Source organism: Dipodomys merriami, unplaced genomic scaffold (assembly GCF_024711535.1).
Source record: "Dipodomys merriami isolate MVZ:Mamm:240054 unplaced genomic scaffold, mDipMer1.0.p SCAF_277, whole genome shotgun sequence".
Taxonomy (NCBI): Eukaryota; Metazoa; Chordata; class Mammalia; order Rodentia; family Heteromyidae; genus Dipodomys; species Dipodomys merriami.
This window is the reverse complement of record NW_027204237.1, coordinates 343,106-370,388: the sequence shown is the minus strand read 5'-3', so window position 1 is coordinate 370,388 and position 27,283 is coordinate 343,106. Positions and strand designations below refer to the sequence as shown.

Below are 27,283 nucleotides of genomic sequence, written 5' to 3'. Positions count from 1 at the left end.
CATCTGCAAAGAGGGAGAGTTTTACTTCTTCTTTCCCTGTTTGGATCCCCTTTATGTTTGCATCTTGTCTTATTGCTGTAGCTAGGCATTCTAATACTAGATCGGAGAGAAGTGGAGAGAGTGGACATCCTTGTCTCGTTCCTGAGTTAAGAGGAAATGGCTTTAGTTTTTCACCATTAAGTATAATGCTGGCTGTAGGTTTGTCATATACAGCCTTTATTGTATTGAGGAATGTTCCATGGATTCCTAATTTTTCCAGAACCTTCATCATAAAGGGATGTTAGATCTTGTCAAATGCTTTTTCTGCATCTATTGAGATAACCATGGTTCTTAACCTTGCTCCTGTTGATGTGATGAATTATGTTAATTGATTTACGTATATTGAACCAGCTTTGAAATGAATCCTGTTTGATCGTGGTGTATGATTTTTTGGATGAATTGTTGAAGTCGATTGGCCAGAATTTTGTTGAGAAGTTTTACATCAATGTTCATCAAAGAAATGGGTCTATAGTTCTCTTTCTTTGATGAGTCCCTGCCTGGTTTTGGGATGAGGATTATGATTGCTTCGTAGAATGAATTTGGTAGTGAACTTTCAATTTCATTGAAGAGTTGGAGGAGTATTGGTATCTGCTTTGAAGGCCTTGTAGAATTCCGCTGTAAAGCCATCTGGTCCTGGGCTTTTCTTAGATGGGAGGTCTCTTATTGCTGTTTCTATTTCAATGCTTGATATGGGCCTGTTAAGATGGTTTAACTCATCTTGGTTTAGTTTCGGCATGTCAATATTTGCTAGGAAAAGGTCCATTTCTGTCAAGTTCTCAAACTTATTAGCATAAAGTTTTGAGAAGTATTCCCTTATAATGTTCTGAATCTTGATTGTTTCTGTGGTGATGTTTCCATTCTCATCTCTGAGTTTATTTATTTGGGTGTGTTCTCTTCTTTTTCTGATAAGATTTGCTAAGGGTCTGTCAATTTTGTTAATTTTTTCGAAGAACCAACTCTTTGTTTTGTTGATTCTTTCTATAGTTTTTTTGGATTCTAATTCATTTAATTCTGATTTATTTTTAATTATTTCTTTCCGTCTACTGGATTGGGGTTTATCTTGCTGCTCTTTTTCAAGGAGGTTCAGATGTCTCATTAAATTGTTGGAACTCAGAGCTATAAACTTGCCCCTGAGTACTGCCTTTGCTGTGTCCAGAGGAGCTGGTAATTTGTGTGCTCATTTTTGTTGAATATCATGAACATTTGAATTTCCTTTCTAATCTCTCCCATGACCCACTCGTGATTCAGCAGTGTGTTGTTCAGCCTCCATGTGTTACAGGACTTTGGTGGCTTTTGGATTGAGTTCTAGTTTTATTCCCTTGAACAAACTGGTATTCTTAACCATGGCCCTTTTCATGTACTGTTTGTGGTTATCCATTTAGAAAGGACATCTCTCTAGTTTTCCTCAATTCCCAATACTGTGATTTCATTGTCACTGTGGCTAAAATTGGGTTTGATTTATGTCTTTGTGTGATCCCTGGGATATCTATCTTTGTCTGTCTATAGAGATATAGACATAAAGTAAGACAATTGCTAACTTCAATAAATCCTCTGATAATAAAGATGTGTTACAAAGTAATTATAATCTTTGTGAGGGCTACAGTAGAGGCTGTATTTAGATACTTATTGAGCATCTGCTACATTCCAGGTATACTAAATGCTTTTACTTGCCTCAGCACTGCTGTAAATCAGTTTTTTTTTTTTTTATACATGAACTTAAGAATGGTTAAGTAGCTGGTCAAGATCATACAGTTGGTAAGTAGGTAGGTAGCTAAGATAAAAGAATCAGCCTTCGGGCTGGGAAGGTGGCTCAGTGGTAGAGCGCTTGCCTTGCATGCCTGAGGCCCTGGGTTCCCATTCCTCAGCACCACATAAGCAAAAAGAAAAAAGCCGGAAGTGGTGCTGCGGCTCAAGTGGTAGAGCGCTAGCCTTGAGCTGAAGAGCTGAGGGACAGCACCCGGGCCCAGAGTTCAGGCCCCACGACCCGACCTCCCCCCCCCCCCCCAAAAAAAAAAAAAAAAAAAAAAAAGAATCAGCCTTCTGGCCTTAGAGCACTGAAGCTTGAACTATGTAATCAAGTCTTTTGTTTTGTCTCAGTGATCTGAGTGTTTGTGGGCATGTGCACATGTGTACTCACCAGTATTGGGGTTTGAACTATGTTCCTCAGGCTCTCACCTAGCTTTTCTGCTTTACCACGTAAGCCACACCTCCACTTTCAATCTGAAAGTTTTTCTTTTTTTTGGTCCTGTTGTGGGGCCTGAACTCGGCCTGGGCGCTGTCCCTCAGCTCTTCCGCTCAAGGCTAGCGCTCTACCACTTGAGCTACAGTGCCACTTCCCGCTTTTTTATTTTGCTTATGTGGGGCTGAGGCATCGAACCCAGGGCCTCATGCATGCAAGGCAGGCGCTCTACCACTGAGCCACCTTCCCAGCTCCACAATCTGAAATTTTTAAGATGACAAGATGCTTTTGTCTGTTGTAGAGGGCTGTTGAGATCCGGAAAAGGGAAGAACGGGAATTGGAGTCCCATAGATTGAAGCCCTGGTCCACAGTAATGACAGCTAGAAAAGAGAAAGCTACAGTAACAGAATGGGTCAGCCTGCCAAATGGAAATTCAAGAATAATTTGAATTCTTTTCCCACTGGTTTGAATTCTACTATGGTAACTGTTCATGAGAAATAGGAAATGAAATGTTTTTCTTGCAAACAGCTAAGAACTAATGAAAACTTTGTGGAAGACCTTTACAGGGGAGCAAAGGACACGATTGATTTAGTTTGCTACATCAAAAAAGCAAGAGTTAGCCAGGCACTGGTGGCACACACCTGTAATCCTAAGTATTCAAGAGGCTGAGATCTGAGGATCATGGTTTGAAGCCAGCCTTGGCAGGAAGTCAGTGAGACTCTTATCTCCAATTAACCTCTAGTAAACCAGAAAGTGGTGCTGTGGCTAAAGTGGTAGAATTCTAGCCTTGAGCTGTAGAGCTCAGGGACAGCACATAGTTCCTGAGTTCAAGCCCCACGACCACCACCACCACCAACAACAACAAAAAAAGCAAGAGTTGAAGGGCACGCTTTGGAACAATACAGACTTCAGCTGGGATTGGTGGTGAAAGACATGGATTTCTGGCATAAAAACTGGAGATTTTTAGTGCCAGCTAGAAGTCTTCCTCTACTTCCTCTTATAGGGAAGAATTGTTTGCCACCAAATTTCAGGGTATGCTGGTGATAGAAAAGACATTCCATCAAAGTAGCTTTTGTGCCTTAATGAAGGTCATGTCTCTTTTCTGTATCTCAGCAACTCTGTAAAACGAGGATGCAGGACTAAATGATACTTAACACTCCCTCTTTTTCTCCTTCCTTTCCTCCCTCCTTCCCTCCCTCCCCTCTCTACTTCCCTACCTACCTGCTTCTACTTCTGTGTGATTGAGGTTTAAACTCAGGGCTTGCTAGGCAGGTAGTCTGCTGCTTGAGCCATACCCCTAGCCTTTTTTTTTTTCCTTTGCCAATCCTGGGGTTTGAACTGAGGGTGTGGGTACTGACTCTGAGCTTCTTTTGCTCAAGGCGTCATGCATGTTAGACAAACATTCTACCACTAAGCCAAACCCTAGCCTTTATAAAGGTTTAGTTATTTTTCAGGTAGGCTGTTGTGTTTTTGCCTGGGACCTGGGTTAAGGGAAAAATTCTCCTACCAATGTTCCTAAGTAATTGAGACCATAGGCATACCCAGCCACATATGACTTAGTTGAAGGAAGAGTCTTGCTTAGTTTTTTTCCCAGGCTTGCCCCTCTCTCTCTCTCTCTCTCTCTCTCTCTCTCTCTCTCTCTCTCTCTCTCTCTCTCTCTCTCTCTCTCTCTATATATATATATATATATATATATATATATATATATATAATTTTTTGGGGGGGGAGTCCGGTCATGGGGCCTGAACTCTGGGCCTGGGCGCTGTCCCTCAGCTCTTCAGCTCAAGGCTAGCGCTCTACCACTTGAGCCACAGCGCCACTGCCGGCTTTTTTCTTTTTGCTTATGTGGTGCTGAGGAATCAAACCCAGGGCCTCATGCTTGCAAGGCAAGCACTCTACCACTGAGCCACCTTCCCAGCCCCGCCTAAATATATTTTTAAGTGCTTATTCTAGCACAGTAAAAATATTTTTCATATATTAGTTAATGTAATCCTATGATTACTCAGTAATATCGTTGGTAATATCTGTATATTACAGATAAGCAAACTGAGACTCAGGTTTAGTTACAGTGTTTCAAACTAGAGTTTGAAATTAGCTCTGATTTTAACTCTGCTTAGTTGTTTTGCAGCTGTGTATAGTATAGTTGTGAGCATGTTTTCTTTATTCTTCTGCCCTTATCCCAGAAATGAACTACCTTCTTGCAGCTGATTTGTCCCTTGCTGGTTTGGTATTGAGAGGCTCTAGGCTGGGCATGGTGGTACAGGTCTGAAATCCTAGCACTCCAGGGTATGAGGGAGGAGAATGGAAAGTTCAAGGCTAGCCTGGGAACTATATAGTGAGGCCTTGTCTCAAAAAGCCAAGGGGTCAGGGTTGTACCTCAGTAGAGTGTTTGGTTATCATAAGTATAGTTCTGGGTTTGATCCCCAGCATGAAGAAGATGGGGTAGAGAAAGAAGAGGGTTTGGTAGGTCTTCTCTTGGGAATGGCTATTCCAAATTGGTGGGCTAAACTTTTGAAAAAAAATTTTTACCTGTAACTTTGAGGCTTCAGGAACTGTCCTGTAACACATCCTGTTAGCATAATCAAATTCTTCTTTGAATGCCATAGTGAAATTGCCTCACAAAATCCCTTAATATTTTAATATATACTGTTGTTAACAATTTAGTTGTTCCAAGTCTAGATAAACTGCAAGTATCAGTAACAACTGACTCTTAATAATTTAGCAATAAAATTTGCATCAACTTATAGGATCCTATTTTGTTAGATACTTAACTAGGTCTCTAATGGGAAAATCAAATTTAACATAAGCTAGATTTCTGTTTTTTCAATTAGTGAAGTTGGATATAATGGTCTGTGGTACACACACACACACACACACACACACACACACACACACCCTAAGACACACACACACACACACACACACACACACACACACACACACACACACACACACACACACACACACACACACACACACACACACACACACACACACACACACACACACACACACACACACACACACACACACACACACACACACACACACACACACACACACACACACACACACACCCCTAAGAATTTTTTATGGCATATCCTGATGTGTTCCATGTCTTAGTCAGTGTGATAGAGTAGAGAGCACTCTGGATGGGGCCTGACTTTACATGTACATACATGGCTAGGGGCCAGTTAATTTACTTCTCTGAACCTCTTTCATTCTCACAAGTAAATGAGAGTTGTGAAAATTAGAGAGGTAAAGCTTATAAAGCACATACCATAGAACTTGATGTTAGTTCATATTCAGAAATTGCTTCATTTAATAGTGGAAGATGAATGGAGGTGTGAAGAGTATGGCAAAGTCATAAGCAGGATAGATCACCCTTGCTTCTATTCCAGCCCTCTGCTGAAATCACTACATATTACAAGGAGTGCTAAGGTAAAGTCAAACTAGGAATTTCTGTAAAAGATCTCTCACCTGCCTGGCAAAACAACTGTACATTTTATCTTTTTTTGGGGGTGGGGTGGGGTCCGGTCGTGGGGCCCGAACTCTGGGCCTGGGCGCTGTCCCTCAGCTCTTCAGCTCAAGGCTAGCGCTCTACCACTTGAGCCATAGCGCCACTTCCGCTTTTTTCTTTTTGCTTATGTGGTGCTGAGGAATCGAACCCAGGGCCTCAGGCATGCAAGGCAAGCACTCTACCACTGAGCCACCTTCCCAGCCCCAACTGTACATTTTAGCTTAGACCTAGGATATTAGCTTTGACAGGAAGAAGTATATTTAAGGAGATTGTTAAATGCCTCAGATAGTGGTGACTCCCTTCCTTCCTGCCAGCCTGCCTTCCTGCCTTTCAGCCTTTCTTCCTTTTTTCCTCTTTATTTCTTCCTTCTTTCTTTTCATGCTGGATCTGGGTCTTGAACTCTGGGTCTTGAGTTTTTGTTTGACATTTTCTGCTCATAATTGTATTCTACCATGTGAGCCACATCTCCAATTCCAGCTTTTTTGCTAATAAATTGGAGATGGAGGCTCATGGACTTTTCTTCCCATGAACCATGATCCTTAGATCTCACCCTCCTGAGTAACAAAAATTACAGGGGTGAGCCATGGTGCTGGGCTGGATCCCACTTTTTTTTTTTTGGTTGTGGGGCTTGAGCTCTGGGCCTGAACACTGTCTCTCAGCTCTTCAGCTCAAGGCAAGCGCTCTACCACTCGAGCCACAGTGCCACTTCTGGTTTTCTGGTGGTTTATTAGAGATAAGAGTCTTATGGACTTTGCTGCCAGGGCTGTCTTTGAACTGCAATCCTCAGATCTCAGCCTCCTGAGTAGCTAGAATTACAGGCGTGAGCCATCAGTGCCTGACAGTTTGTGTTTTTCAAACAAAGCAAAATGCCTTTTCTTGAACATTAGACCAAAAACTAAAAAACTTAAGGAAAGCAGTGACAGCAACTTAGCAACCTTGTGCACATTTGCTCCTGTAGTTTATTCCCATAGGATACTGTAGCAGTATCTTACAGACATCTCTGGTGGCCAATGAAAAGCAGTTAAATTATCTTAAAATTTTTAAATGGAACTCTGACAGCCAATAAAAAATATTTTGGGTGGAAGCTGTAACAATGTTTCGTTTGGTTTTAAGAACAGTTCTAAATTTGTATTGCTGAGTTTTGGAAGCACGTGAGGCTCATTGAATTTGCTAGGTGTATTTGCTGGGCATTTCCAACCCTTAAATTCTCTGTACTTTGAAGTGTAGAATCTGACCCCTGTTCTGCTTCTCAAGGTAACTTTAAAACAGGAAGTGTACAAAGGAGGTAACTGATGACGTGAACAGCCAATCATGGCTTTGTGTTCTTAGCTGATAAAGCAGCTCAGCCAATGGGACTGTGCTGGAGGCAAGGTTTGGTGTCAAATAGCAGGCTAGATTGAATGCCTTTGACTGTTAAAGTGGAAGGAGGCTGCAGGGCTTCATTGGAGCCTCGGAGTTTTTCACTGAGGCAGGGGTCAGCTGAAAGACAAAGAAAAATGGCGAATAGTTTGCTGGGGGGTGGGAGGACAGCTGTTCGGGTTTTCACTGGAGTGGACATTCCAGACTCAGGTTTCTGCATCTCCTGCTGTCTTTTGTTTCCTCCATCCTTTGGTGGGGGGAGGGATAGGAGTGACTTAAATTCTCCCTGTCCGAGGAGATATAAATAACTACATGTAAAATTAATGCAGTTCCCGGTAAGTTTAATTCTTTGTTTTGTGTTGAAATGGTAGAAACTGTTTAGTTTCAGAGTGTGGACAAGTTGCACTGTTTGAGAAAATGGCCACTTTACATTCCATGCATACCTTTTGGTGCACCTAGAATACCTTGATCTGTTTAGATTTTGCATGTCCTTTTATCTAGGATTTCTTTTCCTTGTTGAACATCGGCAAGATCAGATACATGGAGGGCAAATCATTTTTCAGGGCACACAGAAGCAGAGCACTTTCTCTTTTCGTTGGGTAAACTTAACTGTTTTCCAAATAATTTTCCTTTGTTCAAGTGCACTGAAGCTTTCCTACAGAATAAGCTGAGTTGTTCTAGGAGTTTTTCTATTTTCATGCAATTTGATGACATCTGCATTTTCAGAGATAGAAGCCACACAGTTGCTATTTGAAATTTGTGTAAAAATATGATTTGCAACTGGTGCAGGTTCTAATGGTGAAGGCCCGCATACTAATGTGAATTTCTCCCATAACTTTCTTGATCTACCTGTCTCATTCAGAATTGTAGTAAGTATTAAGGACAGTTTTCGTTTTAAAATGAACATTTTAATTTATAATGCTGATTAGTAACACAGTTATATTGGCAGTGACAAAAGCAAATCTGTTTCTACAATTTCAAATGTTTTGTCAGGTGTTGATTTGGTTCTTTAAAAGGATATGAGAAAAATGCTTTTCATTTTCAGTATGAAATATTAAAATACTAATTTACATCCAGTCTGTAGAAAGTTAAGAGTATAGGCACCCTATCTTTTGCCCTTGATACCCTCCCCCCCCACTCCCTGGGGATATGTATCTAATATAGATTGCTAATCAGTAACTAGTTAGTTCTTCCTAATAGTGAAATTGTCAATCCCAAGGACTAAGATCTGTAATAGGCTTCGTTTTAAAAAAACACTTCTTTGTTTTCTTTTTTGCAAACAAGAGAATGAAGGTCATTGGAACATTTCTGCAGCAGACTGTAGAGCAGCGAGGCAGCAGCAGTCAGCCTCGGGATAGGGAAAAGGAGCAGGCCCTGTGTTAGAGGAGAACTTTGGAGGGTGTTGATTTGCTTTCCCTTGAGTAAAAGATTTACTTGAAAGGATCCATTAGGGGCTTAGATTTTGGGCTCTCTGAGTTGGAATGGTGTAGCAGCCAAAGTTCCTGGATGCAGGCCTCTGTCGTTGCTCAGAAAAGTGACCTTGAAAAGCTGCTGAGGAGTTGAAAGATAGAAGGACAAAGTTTATTTATATAGATTTGAACTGAAAAGCTCTGTTTAAGATGAAAAGAAACTGTACTTCTGATGTTCAAGTCCAGTGGTTACTGGAATCTATTACAGATTCATATTCAGAGTTTTTAAGCTGCAAGACAATAGGGCTGCATTCATTCTCTCTCCTACTCTTCTTTCCTCCCTCTCCTCAGCAGAAAAAATTAAATCCTGGTATGATAGTTGAGTGAACTGCCCATGAGATTCAGAATTCCTTGCACAGATTCCTTAGTGAATACCATTATTAGTGAAGAATGGTATTTTACAAGTTCAAAGTAGTTAGGTTTGTGAAACTCCATTTGGGAGACTAAAATGCTAACAGTAAGAAAATGTTCATTCTGACAGTTTGAGTGTGATAAAAAGGGGTATGTGTTAAGCATTACAATTTAAGGGACAATTATTTAAGTTTAAGTTTAATTTATAGACTTGAATTATATATTATTTGTGGTTTCAAGTCATTTATGATGTAAAAAACTGTTGTAGACACTGAGTGACTCCATTGGCTCCAGAAGAGGGCCCTGGAACAGGGGAGGTAAAAGTTTGAGGCCCAGATAAAACTCTTCATAAACTTGAGACTTTGTGGATTTAGCTGCTTAGAAAGACATCTAATCAACTCTTCATCTTTTAGGGATCATTGACTGTTACAGCATCTGCCCCTCTATCTGGAAAAATGCACATAGGTGTCCTATACAAAGTCTAGTGATTCTTCTGTTTATTGAATATCATTTATATGATCCTGTCACTAACACTTTAGATAGGTAAATATTTTCCAGAGAAATAATACAAACTTATTTTAAGAAAGAATATAGAAAGGCCTTCTAGAACAAATTGTTAATTTAGATTGGGGGATAACTGGATGTTGGGAGGAGGCTTAGATGTAGTCTGAGATTTGGTAACAGTAATTTGAGTCAGCACAGTACAAGCCATTTAAAGTCAAGCGTTCTGTGTTCAAGTTTCACTCAGCTCTGTTGCCCAGCTTTGTCAGTGTGGGCAAGTCAACCATTTAGTGTCAGCCTCCTCACATGTAAAATGGGACCTAAAAATAGCACCTTCTTATTTTGTGGTGAATCTTGAAAGAGGTGTTATGTATGTGCTTTTGCACTTTATGAATTACTGTATAAAATATTAGTTATTGATCCAAATTAATTGAGACAGTTAATGTTTATGGAGATACGTGTGGCATCAAACAAAAAATGCTGATATTTTAATATATTGACAAAGGAGTTTGTTTGCCACACATGGCTTCACCTGCCTATTCCTATCTGTTAATAAGGATCCTATGTATTTAATGCGTATGTTGAGAGCATCAAACTATCTTTCAAGATTCCTTTTTTGTGTGTATGTGCTAGTATGGTGGCTTAAGCTCAGGGCCTCACAATGACTAATTGGAGGAAATCAATCTCCCAGACTTTTCAAAGTTCTATCCTCTGTTCTCAGCCTCTTGAGTAGCAGGTGTAAGTCACTGATACCTAGTGCCATCAAAAGTCTTCTTCCCTTCCATTCCCTTTCCCCTACCCTTTTCCCCCTTTCTTTTCCCTTTCACTTCTTTTCCTCTTTCCCTCCTTTCTCCCTTCTTTTGTTTCCCTTCCTCCCTTCTTGAGAGAGAGAGAGAGAGAGAGAGAGAGAGAGAGAGAGTGTGTGTGCGTGCGTGTGTGCGTGTGTGCGTGTGTGTGTGTGTGTGTGTGTGTGTGTGTGTGTGTGTGTTTCTGTTCCTGTTCCTGTCCCTGTCCCTGAGTGCTGTCCCCAAGCTATTTTGCTCATGGCTAGTACACTGCCACTTGAGCCAGAGCTCCACTTCCAGCTTTTTGGTGGTTAATTGGAGATAAGAGTCTCAGATTTTCCTGCCTAGACTGGCTTTGAGCCATCATTCTCAGATCTCAGCCTCCTGAGTAGCTAGGATTACAGGCATGAGCTACCGGTGCCAACTTCCATCAAAATTCTTCAGAGAAGTATTTTAATCCCTTCATTCAAATTTAAGGGCATCCAAATAAGATAAAGTCAGAATGCTTAGAGTTAGGAACCTTTCAGAATAAAAACTGGAAGCCTGTTCTGATTAGATTTGCATTTTATATAATGCAAGTAAGTTATAATGGTTGCTGGTTTTTATCTAGCAGGGTGGGGTGGGGAGAAGGTGTGTGTTAGGGCACTAAGTATTTATTAGAGCTGTTTTTAGTTTACTTTGTGGTCTTACCTCCCTTCTGTCAGTGTTCAGGAGGAAGGCAGTCATAGCTAGGAGTAGTAGCAAGTAAGTAAATGTTGGAGTGAAGACTGTTTTTAAAAAAGTCCTCTCATGGTCTGGGAAGGTGGCTCAGTGGTAGAGCACTTGCCTTGCATGCTCAAGGCCCTGGGTTCAATTCCTCAGCACCACATAAGCAAAAAGAAAAAAAGCCAGAAGTGGTGCTGTGGCTCAAGTGGTAGAGTGCTCGCCTTGAGCTGAAGAGCTGAGGGACAGCGCCCAGGCCCAGAGTTCAGGCCCCACGACTGGACCCAAAAAAAAAAAAAAAAAAAAAAAAAAGTCCTTTCATTGAATTCTAAGCAGTAGCATGGATTTTGCACAGTTGATACTATGAGATGCATCTTTAAAATAAACAATGGAAACCTATGGAGATTTCTTACCCATGATAATTCTTTTGCACCCATTTTATTTGCCTAATGTTATTTATTTTTAGGACTTCTTGGCTTCTGTGCACTGTCCATACCCCCTCCCCCATAGTTTGTGATTCTGTCCTATTAAGTCACTTCGTCTTTGGTATTGTCAGTCTGCATTGATGTTTTATGTATTATCATATTCAGACAGAAGAGTTTTTGCAAAGTTAGCATTAATCTTCCAAATAAAAGGCCAGTTCCAGGGATGCATATGTTTGGGAAAAGCAATCAAAAGAAGCTGTGTACTTTTGCATGGGTTTAATTAACCTAAAACACATTCTTTATAGTCCCCCCCTTTTTTTTCTTTCTTTTTTTTTTTTTTAATACTTGGGGTAGTACTCAGACCCTGGCATGCTAGCAAGCACTTTAACACTAAGCTACACTCCTAGCACCTAAAAAGCATTCTTGAAGGTAATCATGCTCATCGTCAATTATTTTTGTTAATCCCTATTATACTATCCTAATTAGGCTGATGGAAATAATTTAGGCAAGTGGTCTACCATGGAGTCATCTCTTTAAATAGTTGGAATCATTTAGGGATCTAGTCTAGTTCCTTTCTTACAAAACAGAAATGGAGGCTCAGAGAGATCTGGTATTCTTGTTAAAATCTTTCAGCTTTTTAGTGACTGGCCTGTTCAAGATGAGAGATTCACCTTCCACGGAATTAATTGTATGTTTCTTTTATTCTGAGTTGTTTTTACTTTTTTTGGGGGGGGGGGGGGAGGGGGTTGGTCATAGAGCTTGAACTCTGGGCCTTGGTGCTGTCCCTGAGCTTTTCAACTCAAGGTGAGTGATCTGCACTTGAGCCACAGCATCACTTCTGGTTTTCTGTTGGTTAATTGGAGATCAGAGTCTTACGGACTTTTCCTGCCTGGGCTGGCTGTGAACTGTGATCCTCAGATCTCAGCCTCCTAAGTAGCTAGGATTACGGGCGTGAGCCACCAGCACCCGGCTATTGTTTTTACTTTTCATTTTGATGTTTCTCTTTCTTTTAGGGCATCTGTACAGATTTGCTATTTGGACACTGAGGAAAGGAGAGAAAATAGGCCATGAGGAGGATCAGAAGTCTACATGTAGAATCTTGTTGGTTAGAAATTTTGCTGTGACAGCAGACTTGGTGTCTCTTTTGGGATCTGAGGAACTCTTGCCTCAGCCAATTACTTATTCAGAAACATGAGAATCAGCAAGGAAGTTAATAGTGCCCACCTGGCTGAGGTGTCCCAGAGAGCTGGGTTACTTTTATGCATTACAAAGAAATAAATGATTATGTAAAAGCACCACCTGCATGCCAGCTAGTAATTTTTTTTATTTATTCAAGTTATTTATATAACTTGTGTAATATGTAAGTTCTGAAGTATATTGTGATTGAAAATTCTATAGACACAACTGGATAGAATATACTTCATTTATGCTGGATGTTGGTGGCTGATGCCTATAATCCTAGCTACTGAGGATGCTGAGATCTAAGGATCACAGTTTGAAGCCAGGCCGAGCAGAATGTCCCTGTGATAGGATAGACTCTTATCTTCAATTAACTACTCAAAAGCTGGATGTGGCACTGTGGCTAGAGTTCGTAGAGCGCTAGCCTTGAGCACAAAAAAGCTCAGAGACAGCACCTAGGCCCTCAGTTCAAGCCCAAAAATTGACCCCCAAAAAAGAATATACTTCATTTCTACATAGTGCAAAGTTTAGTTTACTTTTAAATCTGTTCTTTCTGCAGTTTCAGTATTGGGGTCAGTTCTTCAAGACTTGGTCAGTTCTTTTGGTATTATTTCCCTTATCTTTATATCTCTTCCTTGGTATCTCAAAGACATCCAATAATTGATCCAAAGTTTTTCTCTACTTAGAATATTACAAATTGAATTGTAGTTTAGCACCCCAAAGTGAAAAAGTAAGTAAATTCTACTGTAAAAGAAGGGGTAAGTGCTGGGAAGGTGGCTCAGTGGTAGAGCACTTGCCTTGCATGCCTGAGGCCCTGGGTTCGATTCCTCAGCACCACATAAGCAAAATGAAAAAAGCCGGAAGTGGTGCTGTGGCTCAAGTGGTAGAGCACGCTAGCCTTGAGCTGAAGAGCTGAGGGACAGTGCCCAAGCCTAGAGTTCAGGCCCCACGACCGGACCCCCCCCCCAAAAAAAAAGGGGGTAAAAAAATGTCTTGTAAATGCTTAAAGTAGCATAGCATGGTTTGTGAACTTGTGAACAAAGAAGACAAAAATATCCTCAGGCAACTAAGGTACTGATTCACTTACAAATCCTTTTTCCCTTGGAAGTACTATTATTTTCACCTTTGTCCATCATTTCAATTATTGTTTGACTAGAAATACTCAGATAAAGCTGGTTTTTCACTTATTTATCTAAGCTGTGTACTTTCTTTACCTTTGAGTAAATTCTAAAGTTGTATGCTTTATAGTTCCTTCACCAGTTTATGACCCATGCATGTCTTTCATGTGGAGACCTTAAAAAGGAACTGAACAGGTCATGATTCAAAAGTACAGCTTGAATGAACTAATACACTTCAAGTAACTGGGCTACTCTACTTGGAACATAAGGAGATGGGTAAAAGCAAGAAGGAGTGGTAAAAGAAAGAAATGTAGAGAGGTTGGAATAAGAAGTTAGAAGGCCTTGCCTGGCAGACTAAGAAGTGTGAATAGATTTTTAACATTGGTGATCATCCAAGATTTAGTGTAAAGCTAGGTGCCCGTGGCTCATGCCTGTAATCCTAGCTTCAGGAGGCTGAGATCTGAGGATCATGGTTCAGAGCCAGCCCAGGCAGGAAAGTCTGTGAGACTCTTATCTCCAATAAACCACCAGAAAACTATGGCTCAAATGTTAGAGTCTATCCTTGAGCTGAAGAGCTGAGGGACAGCGCCGGCCCAGAGTTCAAGCCCCACAACCGATCCCCACCCCAAAAAAAGATTTAGTGTAGTTGATTGAAGTAGTTTTATTAGAGCTGTACTTTTATAAAATGTAAGTATGCTAAATGAATATGAAAGATATGTGTGTGTATGTATGTATGCACACACTCATATGTGCCAGTACTGGGGCTTGAACTCAAGGCCTTGTGCTCTTGTTTGACTTTTTTGCCAAGGATGGTATTCTCCCATTGGACCACACTTTGGAAGATCCAGGCAATGGGGACTCTTGCCTATATAATCCTGGCTACTCAGGAGGCTAAGGTCTGAGGAACAAGATTCCAAGCCAGCCCGGGCGTACAAATTCAAGAAACTCTTAACTGCAATTAATCAGCAAAAAACTGCAAGTGGAACTCTAGCTCAAATGGTTAAAGCACCAGCTATGAGTAGAAAAAGCTGGGGGCTGGGAAGTTGGCTCAGTGGTAGAGCGCTTGCCTTGCATGTCTGAGGCCCTGGGTTCGATTCCTCAGCACCACATAAGAAAAAAGAAAAAAGCCAGAAGTGGCGCTGTGGCTCAAGTGGTAGAGCACTAGCCTTGAGCTGAAGAGCTGAGGGACAGTGCTCAGGCCCAAAGTTCAGGCCCCACGACCGGACCCAAAAAAAAAAAAAAGAAAAAGCTAAGCAAGGCCCTGAATTCAAGCCCTAGTACACACACACGAACACAGACACACACACACACAAGTGAATAAAATAAAATGAATATGAGTAGAAGGCACTAGAAATTTCTAACAACATAGTCCTTTAGAAGGTTGTGTGCAAGATTAAAGTAGCATTGTAAAGGACTTGGAACTGTACCTCATGCACAGTTATCATTAAATGGATTTTAGTAGTTATCATCATCATTATCATTTTTATTATTGCAGGAAGGTAATGAGGATCTAAACAAAGATAATGGCAGTATAAAGATAAGCCAGGTGATGTACACTGTTATTATAGAATTTAGCAGTTGATTAGAATTGAGGAATAGGAGAGAAGAGTCTGGGAGATTATAAGCTTGTGTGACTGGCAGAAACAAAATTTAGAAGGAGCAGATTGAAGAAGATAAATTGGAGTTTGTATAGTGTTTTCTAGTTAATTTCTAGTTGGACTGAAGCTTTGGAAAAATGTCAAAACTGTTGGTGTATATGTGGAATTTAAACTCATTATGCTGAAGATAGGGGCTAGATGGGAAAGAGTCAGAAGGGTCAGAAAAAAAGCTTAATGTCAATGAAAGTTTAACACTACAGTTGATAAATCCAGAAACAAGGATGGTGGAAACCTCTAACTACATTGCTGTTGTCTAAGCTTTTTTTTTTTTCTTTCAGTGTATCCTTGTTGCCTGTTCAGCTCACATGTGGAAAAATTACTCTCAAATGTTATTGTTTTGTGTGTGAGTTTGAGCCCTGGTCCTGGGGCTTGAATTTAGGGCCTTGAACTTAGGACCTTGGTGCTGTCCCTGAGTTTTTATGCTCAAGGCTAGTGCTCTGTCACTTGAGCCACAGCTCCATGTGTGGCTTTTTGATGGTGAACTGGAAATAAGAATCTCATGGATTTTCACGCTTGGGAGCTGGCTTTGAACCACAATCCTTACAGCTCAGCCTCCTGAGTAGCTAGGGCTACAGGAGTGGGCCTCCAGCACCCTACTTGTTCATTTCTCAATATTAGTTTTATTAAAATTAGAGACTATCCTATTCAGGAATATACAACAAAGTAAAAGTATTATTGTTAGCCCACATTTCCTCAGGGTACTCTGAGAAATGTGTGCATGATACATGGTCTTATGTAAGGGCACCAATATTAGCTTATATGTTAAATTTACATAGGTTTAATGATGTTATTGTTTTCTCTGTATGCATGTAAAAAATTAGAAATATTGCCCAAGAATCTGGTAGATATCACTTGAAGTTGTATTGGTATTTCCTTGAGATCTGTGTGCATGTGTGCAAACACGTGACCAAAACATGTACATTTCTTTTTTTTTTTTGGGCCCCGTAGTGGGGCCTGAACTCTGGGCCTGGGCGCTGTCCCTCAGCTCTTCAACTCAAGGCTAGCGCTCTACCACTTGAGCCACAGCGCCACCTCCGGCTTTTTTTCTTTTTTGCTTATGTGGTGCTGAGGAATCGAACCCAGGGCCTCAGGCAACATGTACATTTCTAACCAGTGCTAAGATTATATTACATTTGAGTTGCGTTGAATTTTATGTAACTGATATTAGTTTTGTGAAGTCTCAAATGGCAGCAACCTGGGCTGGGAATGTGGCTTAGAGGTAGAGTGCTTGCCTAGCATGCATGAAACCCTGGGTTTGATTCCTCAGTACCACATATACAGAAATGGCTAGCCTTGACCAAAAGAAGCTCAGGGGCAGTGCCAAGGCCCTGAGTTCGAGCCCAGAACTGGCAAAAAAAAAATAAAGACTCCCCCATCCAACAATGGCAAATCCAACCAGAAACATATGTAGGAATTTAGCAGTATTTGCTTAGCAAGAATTTATAGCCACACCAATCAATGAATAACATAAATAGTTTCAAGGGATGAGACACACACACATCTATATTCTTTAGTATAAGACACCTATGTTTAATTTTTAGACTCTGTATGTTGTAATTATCCTTAATAAAAAATAAAGTCAATAAGAAACTGTTTACTAGAGAAATACTTGTAATTTTCTAGCCATTTTACATGGTTATTTATAACCTGAACTTCATTTTTTTCTCTCTCCTCTTGGCCAAATGTACATGTAGCAACTATAGGTAAGCTATATAACAGTATGCAGAATTTATATGATGCACAGTACTTTACAGTTAATGAAGTGATTTTATAGTCATCCTCTTATTTGTAATTACTTAATGTAGGTAGGACAGAAGGTTATCATCCTTGTTTTGATGATGGATGGGTGAAGGAGGCTGAGCCTAGGGAGACAAGCCCTTTGCTCTGCATAGCACCTTGCTAATTAATGCATGTAAAAAGAGTCTGTAGCTTTGTCTGTTTTATGCAACTTACTCCTTCTACCAGCTTTCCTTTTTCTGAGCTCACTCCTTGCACACATTAAACCAGGTGCTCCTGGCTCATGTCTATAATCCTAGCTACTCCAGAAGCTGAGATCTGAGGGCTGTGGTTTGAAGCCAGCCCTGGCAGGAAAGTCTCTTACCTCCAATAAACTACCAAAAAGCCAGAAGTGGAACTGTGGGCTCAAGTATTAGAGCACTAGCATTAAGCAAAAAGAAACTCAGGGATAGTGTATAAGGCCCGAGTTCACGCCCTAGGATTGACACACCAAACAAAAAAGACACACATTTAAAATAAAAGAAAAAAATCTCCCCACAGTTCCCATAGCCATATATATAAAACCATTTAACAGATTGACGATAGAATGGTCAAATACGTAGTACTGTTGAATTACTTTTGAAGTTTTGTCAAAAGAAGGGTGACCATAGCCACTCTTCAGAACAAAGCAATATACCAATTGATACTACAGAACATTACCAATCTTTAGGAATTGTCTTTCTCAAATCCTAAATTCACTTCAGTGAAATAGTTAAGTGACTTCCAAAATAGATACACTGCAAGAATTGTTTTAGGAATTTTGTAATATTCCTTGGCTATGCACATGCATGCTTTGGAAAGTTCCCCAATTTGTATTTAACCAGAAAGATTAGTATTTTTTAGATGCGTCATGGTATTCTTTTTTTTTTTTTTTTTTTTTTTTGGCCAGTCCTGGGGCTTGAACTCAGGGCCTGGGCACTATCCCTGAGCTTCTTTTGCTCAAAGTTATCACTCTACCACTTGAGCCACAGTGCCACTTCTGGCTTTTTCTGTGTATGTGACACTGAGGAATTAAACCAAGATCTTCATGCATGCTAGGCAAGCATTCTACTACTAAGCCACATTCCCATCCCTGAGTCATGGTATTCTTATTCAGTTGCTTTAGAGTTCTTAGTTGTGGTTTATAATCCTTCCTACCTACCTCTGGTGAGGTAGTTAAAGGAAATTTGATTACTTAGTGATGGCCACATAATTAAGATAACATTTTCACTATGTTTATGGTGTAGCAATAGTTGTAATTTTGGAACACTGTGTAGAACTTAGCCTGATGAAGTCCTGTAAGTGGGCAGCTATGGAACATCTCCAACAAGGGAATGGGGCAAAAGATATTTGGAGCTCTAACAAGCTCACCAGATCCCCATCATTATTTTCCATCACCACTATTAGTGGGTAATCTAGTGGTCTGGTTTCACTCCTTGGAGGAAATGGCAGTTTACCAGGCTTAGAACTTTTCATCTTTCTTGTTCAAGTCTTCCATCTTGAAATGTGTAAGAATCTGGCATCTGTGCATTGTGGGGTTTCCATTTCTAGGAGAATGAGCAGGAAAAGTAAAGGTAAAAAGTTTGGTGGGTTTGGTGGATTTATGTTCTAAATTGAGGTAATCCATAGGTTCTTAAATTACCAGTTCTAAAGGAGAATATTTGGTGATAAAGCATCAAATTGAGAATTAGGGGACATAGGTTCAAATTTCAGCTCTGTCATATACTACCTTATGGCTGTGGTGGAGTCCTCCAATCTTTCTAGATAAAGTCTGCCATTTGAGAAAGTTTATACCTCTGCTCACTATTTTTTTTTTTTTTTTTTTTTTTTTTTTTTGGTCGGTAGTGGGACTTGAACTCTGGGCCTGGGCGCTGTCCCTCAGCTCTTCAGCTCAAGGCAAGCGCTCTACCACTTGAGCTACAGCGCCACTTCCGGTTTTCTTGTGGTTTATTGGAGATAGGAGTCTCACAGTCTCTCCTGCCCGGGCTGGCTTTGAACCGCGATCCTCAGATCTCAGCCTCCTGAGTAGCTAGGATTACAGGCGTGAGCCACCAGCGCCCGGCTCTCTGCTCACTATTTATGGGTTTGTAGTGTGAATAAAATGAGATAACATGAAGCTGTTTAAAAAAATGTAAAAAGTACATATAAATGTTAGGAATTGGCCGTGGCTCATTCCTATATTCGTAGCTACTCAAGAGGCTGAGATTTGAGGATCATGGTTCAAAGCCAGCCCAGGCAAGAAAGTCCGTGAGACTTTTATCTCCAATTAACCACCAGAAAACCAGAAGTGGTGCTATGGATCAAGTGGTAGAGCGCTAGCCTTGAGCCGAAGAGCTGAGGGACAGGTTCCCAGGCCCAGTGTTCAAGACCCATGACCAACAAAAATAAATAAATTGTTAGGAATTAGTGTTGTTGTGCATGGAGGTGGGAAATCATAGTATGTCTATGAATCAGCAGATTCTATACTCTAAAAAGTTCATATTGACAATTTATATACTACTTGGTAGCTTTTTAACTGAAGGTCTGCTTTCCCACAGGTTTTAGACTGATTAACTAAACATAACAGTCTTCCATTTTCCAGTGAAACCTTTGACTAGATAGTTTTCTATGTGTTTTCTAAAGTAGAACAGGGTTTCTCTCCATCACTTCTTTTTCTGTTTTCTTTTTTGGTGGCTCTAGGAAGTTGAACTCAGAGCCTTTTAAAAATTATTATTATTTTTATTTTTTGTCAGTCATGGGCTTGAACTCTGGGCCTGGATGCTATCCCTCAGCTCTTCAGACCACTTGAGCCACAGCTCCACTTCCAGTTTTCTGAGTGGTTTATTGGAGATAAGAGTCTCACCGACTTTCCTACCTGAGCTAGTTTTGATCCTCAGATCTCAGTCTCCTGAGTAGCTAGGATTACAGGCATGAGCCAGTGTGACAGCACCTAGCCAGAGTCTTGTTCTTTCTAGGCAGGTACTCTGGTATTTGAGCCATTCCCCATCTCTTTTTTGCTTTGTTTTTAAAAATAGGGTCCTGTGTTCACTGGCCTCCTGAGTATCTGGGGTGATAGGCATATGCCACGCACAGAACTCTTGGTTGCAGTAGTGGTAGTGGGATGTCTCCACTGTCTTTTGCATGGACTAGCTTTAAGCCTCCTCACAGGTAGCTGAAATTATAGACCTAAGCTACAGCACCCAGACTGTTATCATCACTCTTAATTTTACTTTTCCATTGGATTATTGGACAAAAGATTGCTTTACAGCTGAATATAAATACTGAAGAAGGGATGTCTTCATGTACAAGTTTCAAGAATGAGGCCAGGGATACTTGAAATATTACGACAGTTCTTGAGCTTGTTTTTGGCTATTCAGTAGATATGTATTGAACCCCACTTTCTGCAAGGCATATTTGCCTTGAGGATATGCTAGCAACAAAGATGGTAATATAAGAGCTAGGGAGAAAATAGGAGTTTGGAAATTTTAGGCCTAAAAAATAAAGTGTCAAAAAAATAACTAGCCTGGCTCATGCTTGTAATTCTGAGTACTCAAGAGGCTGATATTTGAGGATGGAGTTTTGAATCCAGCCTGGGTAAAAAGGTACAGGAGACACTATCTCCAATTAACCAGCAAAATGTCAAACTGCAGGTGTAGCTCAAGTGATAGAATACTAGCTTTGAGCAGAATGTTGAGTGAGAACGCAAAGCCCTAGTTCAAGCCCCAGTGTTGCTACAAAAATAAACATTGATAATAGTAATATGCCATATAATTATAAAAACACTACTTATAGAAATAGATTTGTTTTGTGCCAGGAATGGTTTCTTGTGGAGAAAAAAAATTACGGAAGCTCATGAATTTGTATATTTAATTTTCTTAGCAAATTTCTTGCTAAAATGCTGTCCTAAAATACCTTTAAGTGTTGGTTATAATCCATCAGATAGTCTCAAAAATTAATACTTTCTGGAATGTTTCCTTTACCCAGTATCTTAGAGATAGAACCAACTAGAGCTCTCTCCAAAGCTCAAACAGAATCTTTAAGCAGTGGGGCTAGGTAGGACAGGGTAGAGTAGGAAGCTGCCCTGGGCTCCAGGTTTTGATTTCTTCCTCAAGATAAACAGCCATATATTCCTACTTCATAGAAGACTGAGGTGTTAAGAGAGACATGGTTTAAGTAAGAATTTATATGTTTTTGAATCAGAGTCTAGAGGGAAAACTTGCATAGCCTGATCGTTGATGTTCACAAAGGATTTAAACTTGAAGCATTCCTAGTCATTGTTAACTTTAATTCTTTGCTTATTTGAAACTAGAACATTTGTTCTAACTTTAAGACAAATTAGGTTGAAAGGGATTTAAAGTTTATTTCATATTTATAAAAGCCAAAAGACAGGAGAAGTCTTTTCTCTATTTTTTTTTTTTTTTTGTCGGCCGTGGGGCTTGAACTCTGGGCCTGGGCGCTGTCCCTCAGCTCTTCAGCTCAAGGCAAGCGCTCTACCACTTGAGCTACAGCGCCACTTCCGGTTTTCTGGTGGTTTATTGGAGATAGGAGTCTCACGGTCTCTCCTGCCCTGGCTGGCTTTGAACCGCGATCCTCAGATCTCAGCCTCCTGAGTAGCTAGGATTACAGGCGTGAGCCACCAGCGCCCGGCTTTTCTCTATTTTTAATAGGTATTTTTATACATCTGCAGCTGGACTTTTTTTTTTTTTTTTGTCTTTTGGTATTGGGGATGGAACTCAGAATGTTGCACTTGCTGGGCAAGTGCTTTGCCACTGAGGTACATCCCAGCCCTGAAGCTGGGCTTTTAAGGAAACTTTTTTTTTTTTTTTTTGGTCTGTTGTGGGGCCTGAACTCTGGACCTAGGCGCTGTCCCTCAGCTCTTTAGCTGAAGGCTAGCATTCTACCACTTGAGTGTCAGCCCCACTTCCAGCTTCTTTCTTTCTTTTTTTTGGTCCGGTTGTGGGGCCTGAACTCTGGGCCTGGGCACTGTCCCTCAGCTCTTCAGCTCAAGGCTAGCACTCTACCACTTGAGCCACAGTGCCACTTCCAGCTTTTTTATTTTTTCTTATGTGGTGCTGAGGAATCGAACCCAGGGCCTCATGCATGCAAGGCAAGCGCTCTACCACTGGGCCACCTTCCCAGCCCCCCAGCTTATTTCTTATGTGGTGCTGAGGAATGGAACCCAGGGCCTCATGCATGCAAGGCAAGCACTCTACCACTGAGCCACCTTCCCAGCCCCTTAAGGAAACATTTTAAAAACAAAGTAACTAGTCTAAATAAAAAAGAAAAAGCAGTTGCTTATGTTGTTGCTACAGTACTTTTTTTTATTGTCAAGGTGATGTACAGAGGGGTTACAGTTATATAAGAAGGGTGATGAGAACAGTTCTTGTCAAACTTGTTATCCCTTCCCTCAATTTTCTCCCCAACTCCCCCCCTTCAAGTAGTACAGATCATTTCCAACATATTGTCTTGTGTGTATCATTGTTGCACTGGATCCCCTCTTGTCTTTTGTCTCACCATTCTGTTATTCCCCTTCTCTTCCCTAATTCAGTACTTTATTTTTATAGCTTAGTTTCTTTTTTTAAAAGATTTATTGTTAGTATAAAAGTGATGTGCACTTACATAAGTCAGATAAAGAGTATGTTTCTTTTAGGAAAATGTCACCCTTCCCTCACTCTCAGTTTTTCCCTCCCATCCCCACCCACATGTTGTATAGTTCATTTTCAACATACTGTCCAGTGAGTACCATTGTTGTATTGTTTACCAGCTGTAGTACTTTAAAGAGAATTGTTGTTCCTTAGGTTTGGTACTGCTACTGGGAATGTTCTGGCAAGGAATTAGGACTTAAGGTGTCTTGTCCAGCTCTAAGCAGTGATAATGATATGATACCATCTGGCACTGAGCTGAGAAGCTGGATGCTTTTTGAGGCTGTCCAACTATATTTTTCTATTTGTTGTAAATGATGAATAGTGGCCCTAGAAAGTAACTTGCCCAAGATCCCAGCAAGTTAGCTGAAGCCCCTAGGTCCAATACATTTTCTTTTCCTTGTACTTTACTGCCCTCCACTGTTCACATCTAAGTATTCATAGGTGCTATTGACCAGCCTAGAATCATGGCAAGGGGAAGGTTAAAGCAAAAAATGGACAGAGAGATAGGGAATGTAGGCCTGGGGGGTTATGCCTATAGATTTAACACTAGCAGGCTGAGATGGGAGGATCACTGAGCCCATTAAGTTCAAAACCATCCCTAGACATAAGATGACTTACCTTCATGGAAGGAAGAGGAGAAAATGAATATGAATGAATCAGAAGAGAGATGCTTATGGGATATGATATAGTGCTTCCATCATCTCTTCTTCTATGTTGGCTACAGAGATGATGGGAACAAGTAGATAAAAATAATTCATTTGGACCAAGGAATTGAGTCAGGGATCCAAGCTGAGAATACACATCTCTGAACAGTTTGAATGTACAGTAACAAAAAGCGAAAATAAACAAGTAATATTGAGTAACACAATTTCAGAGCTTTTGCATTCTTACTCTAATGAATTGTGACCTGAAGCAAGTAACTTCAAACCTTATGTATTAAATCAGAATGATTTTTTTCTCTTTATTTCTCTTTTTCTCTTTATTATAAAATTATCACTGAGCTCAGTAAAAACCAAAGTGAGTCTTTACAGTGAGTATGATATATATGGCAAATAGTTTTTTTTTTTTGCGGGGGGGGGCATCGTGGGGCCTGAATTCTGGGCCTGGGCACTGTCCCTCAGCTCTACCACTTGTAGTAGGCTAGTGCTCTACCACTTGAGCCACAGCACCACTTCCGGCTTTTTTCTTTTTTGCTTATGTGGTGCTGAGGAATCAAACCCAGGGCCTCAGGCATGCAAGGCAAGCGCTCTACCACTGAGCCACCTTCCCAGCCCCCAAAATGTCCTAGTCCTTTTTCTTTTTCTTTTTCTTTTTTTTGGTTGGTCATGGGGCTTGAACTCTGGGCTTGGGCGCTGTCCCTGTGCTCTGCTCTTCAGCTCAAGGCGAGCGCTCTACCGCTTGAGCCACAGCACCACTTCCTATGACAAATAATTTTTAAAGCTCTTAAGTTGTCATCTTTGACATATTCTTTAGAATTATACTTCTCCCTTCTAAACACTGAAAGACATCCTGCCAGAAACTGGGCAAGATGTTGTTTGTAAGTCTTAGAAGGGACCATGAAGCAAAATGGCTGTTTGTTCTAGGACACAACTTAACCTAGGCCACAACTCAATTTCTTCCAGCTTACCTCAGAATTCCCTTTCAGTTTCAGGGCCTGAAAAACTAGTTACTCTCCATTCTTCCTGAAAAACTTTATTTATTGTCATTTGGCTGGAGGGTTAAAGATACTGAAATTTCTTGTGGGGCAGAGAAGATGGCCCAACTCACTATTTTATCTGTTTGCCAGTCCTGGGGCTTGAACTTAGTGCCTGGGCCCTGTCCCTTAGGTTTTCTATTCAAAGCTAGACCACCTGAGCCACAGCTCCATTTCTTGCTTTTTGGTGGCTTATTGGAGATAAGAGTCTCAGGGACTTTCCTTCCCCAGCTGACTTCAAACTGTAATCCTTAGATTTCAGCCTCCTGAGTAGCTAGGATTACAGCTGTGAGCCACTAGTTCCCAGGTCCCAACTTACTCTTAATTTAGGCAAGCTTCACAACTTTTGGCACCTAACAATATTCTAAATAATATTTGATTTTTTTTTCCGCTATGGAGTAAGATCATACTTATGGCTTTGTATGTTATGTGGTTTATGTTGTAATGCAGCAACATAAATAAGTGAGAGTTGTTATCTTCTAGGGAAATTTCATTCAGAGCCTTATTTCTCTAATGGACTATAGTTTTGGGGCTCAAGCTTTTAACATTCTTTACTATCTATACCTTTTTGGGTCCAGTCCTGGGGCCTGAGCTCTGGGCCTGGGCACTGTCCCTCAGCTCTTCAGCTCAAGGCTAGTGCACTACCACTTGAGCCATAGCACCACTTCTGGCTTTTTTTTTCTGCTTATGTGGTGCTGAGGAATCAAACTTAGGGCTTCATGCATACAAGGCAAGCTCTCTACCACGGAGCCACCTTCCCAGCCTCTATACTTTTTTTTTGGTCGGTCATGAATTCTGCCTGAGTACTGCCCTTCATCTCTTTAACTCAAGGCTAGCACTCTATCACTTGAGCCACACCCACTTCCAGCTTTTTCTGCTTATGTGGTGCTGAGGAATTGAACCCATAGCCTCATGCATGCAAGTCAAACACTACCACTGAGCCACCTTCCCAGCTCTATACCTTTTATATCATCCTACAAAATGCTAATAGTATTTTACTGCTGTCATAAATGTAGAATCGTTTATTCATGAAGGGATGAGAAAGTTGTGGTGAATAGATGCCATTTTTTACTCCACAGAAACAAAATTTGAAATGTTCTATCCATACCTTTTTCTATCACTTGAATTACTTATATTCGTTACTGTGCCTTATTATTTCCTGTGATAATACAATTGTATATCTGTTTTAGAGAGCATCTTGTAGTGATAGCAAACAAATGTTTTTGAAGGAAAAGTGGCTTTGTTGCCAGTTTGAAAATATGTCCCTGTGAGCAGATCTTTTTCTTTTTTTTTTCTCTTCAAGTCTTGGGGCTTGAACTCTGGGCCTGGGTTCTGTTCCTGAGCTCTTCAGCTCAAGGCTAGCCTCTACCACTTGAGCCACAGTGCCACTTCTGGTTTTCTGGTTTATTGGAGATAAGAGTCTCATGGACTTTCCTGCCCGGGCTGGCTTTGAACTGCAATCCTCAGATCTCAGCCTTCTGAGTAGTTAGGATTACAGGCATGAGCCACTGGCACCCGGCTTGTGAGCAGATCTGTAAGAAGAGTTTGTTGGCAGTTCCAACCCCTTATCTTTTGTGAAGCCTGGCTATTCATTAGATTTTTTTTTTTCTAGTCTTGAGGCTTGAACTCAGCACCTGGGTACTGTCCCTAAGCTTCTTTTTTGCTCAAGGCTAGCAATGTGCCACTTGAGCCCACAGTGCCATTTCCAACCTTTTCTGTTTATGTGGTACTGAGGAATTCAACCCAGGGCTTCATGAATGTAACGGAAGCACTCTACCACTATGCTACATTCTTAGCCCTTCATAAGATTTTTTTTTTTTTTTTGTCCAGGCGCTGGTGGATCATACCTCATACCTATAATCCTAGCTACTTAGGAGGCTGAGATCTGAGGATTGTGGTTCAAATCCAGCCTGGGCAGGAAAAGTCTGTGAGATTCTTATCTCCAATAAACCGCTCAGAAAACCGGTTCACTGTGGTTCAATGGAAGAGTGCTAGCTTTGAGCTGAAGATCTGAGGGACAGTATCCAAGCTCGGAGTTCAAGCCCCACAACTGACAAAAATAAATAAATAAATAAATTTAAATATATATATATATATATATATATATATATATATAAAAAATAGCATTTTCATACTTAGCTTCATGTAACAGAGACATACCCTCAGATGTTGAATTTGATGTTAGAATTGGGGAAAGTAAGACTTCAGAAGAGAGAGAGAAAGAGAGGCTAGTCATCTCTGCAAAGATACTAGAAAACATGTTCCAAACTTTTTTCTCTTTCTTTTTTGGGTCCGGTCGTGGGGCCTGAACTCTGGGCCTGGGCGCTGTCCCTCAGCTCTTCAGCTCAAGGCTAGCGCTCTACCACTTGAGCCACAGCGCCACACTTCTGGCTTTTTTCTTTTTGCTTATGTGGTGCTGAGGAATCAAACCCAGGGCCTCAGGCATGCAAGGCAAGCGCTCTACCACTGAGCCACCTTCCCAGCCCCACTTTTTTCTTTTTCCTGGTGAGAAGATCTGGTGTCCCAAATAGCAATAGTACCTAGTACCTTTGTCTTTTGTAATCAATTAAATAAAAAAAAATAGAGGTTGCTGGATGGCAAAATCATAAAGGGCTTTTCAAAAATCTAAAGTTCAGCTGGAACTTCATTTGTAAACTAAACTTAATGTAAAGAATAGTTAGAACTGTCTGAAGATGGAAAAGAATGCTTTATTAGTAGTCTACTTGCCCAGATTTAGAGAGGCAGGGAATCAAATATAAGCTGGATGCTCACTTAAGATAGAGTTGTGAGGGGCTGGGAAGTTGGCTCAGTTGTAGAGTGCTTGCCTTGCATGCCTGAGGCCCTGGGTTCGATTTCTCAGCACCACATAAGCAAAAAAAGAAAAAAGCCGGAAGTGGCGCTGTGGCTCAGGTGGTAGAGCGCTAGC

General features: G+C 40.8%; 1 protein-coding gene across 4 annotated transcripts in view; it reads left to right on the top strand.

Annotated features, from left to right (window-relative positions):
- Nucleotides 1-27,283, top strand: part of LOC138837837 (nuclear transcription factor Y subunit gamma) — a 79,752-nt gene that overhangs the window by 18,474 nt on the left and 33,995 nt on the right. The window contains exon 1 of one of the 4 annotated variants that reach the window (XM_070036835.1): nt 7,173-7,307. The exons of 2 other annotated variants lie outside the window; for them this stretch is intronic. In XM_070036835.1, coding sequence (XP_069892936.1) covers nt 7,235-7,307 — 73 coding nt within the window. In that variant the 5' untranslated portion in view covers nt 7,173-7,234. Of the gene's footprint in view, nt 1-7,172; nt 7,433-27,283 lie in introns of those variants that run through there. One more of the 4 variants, XM_070036836.1, reaches the window with a different exon arrangement.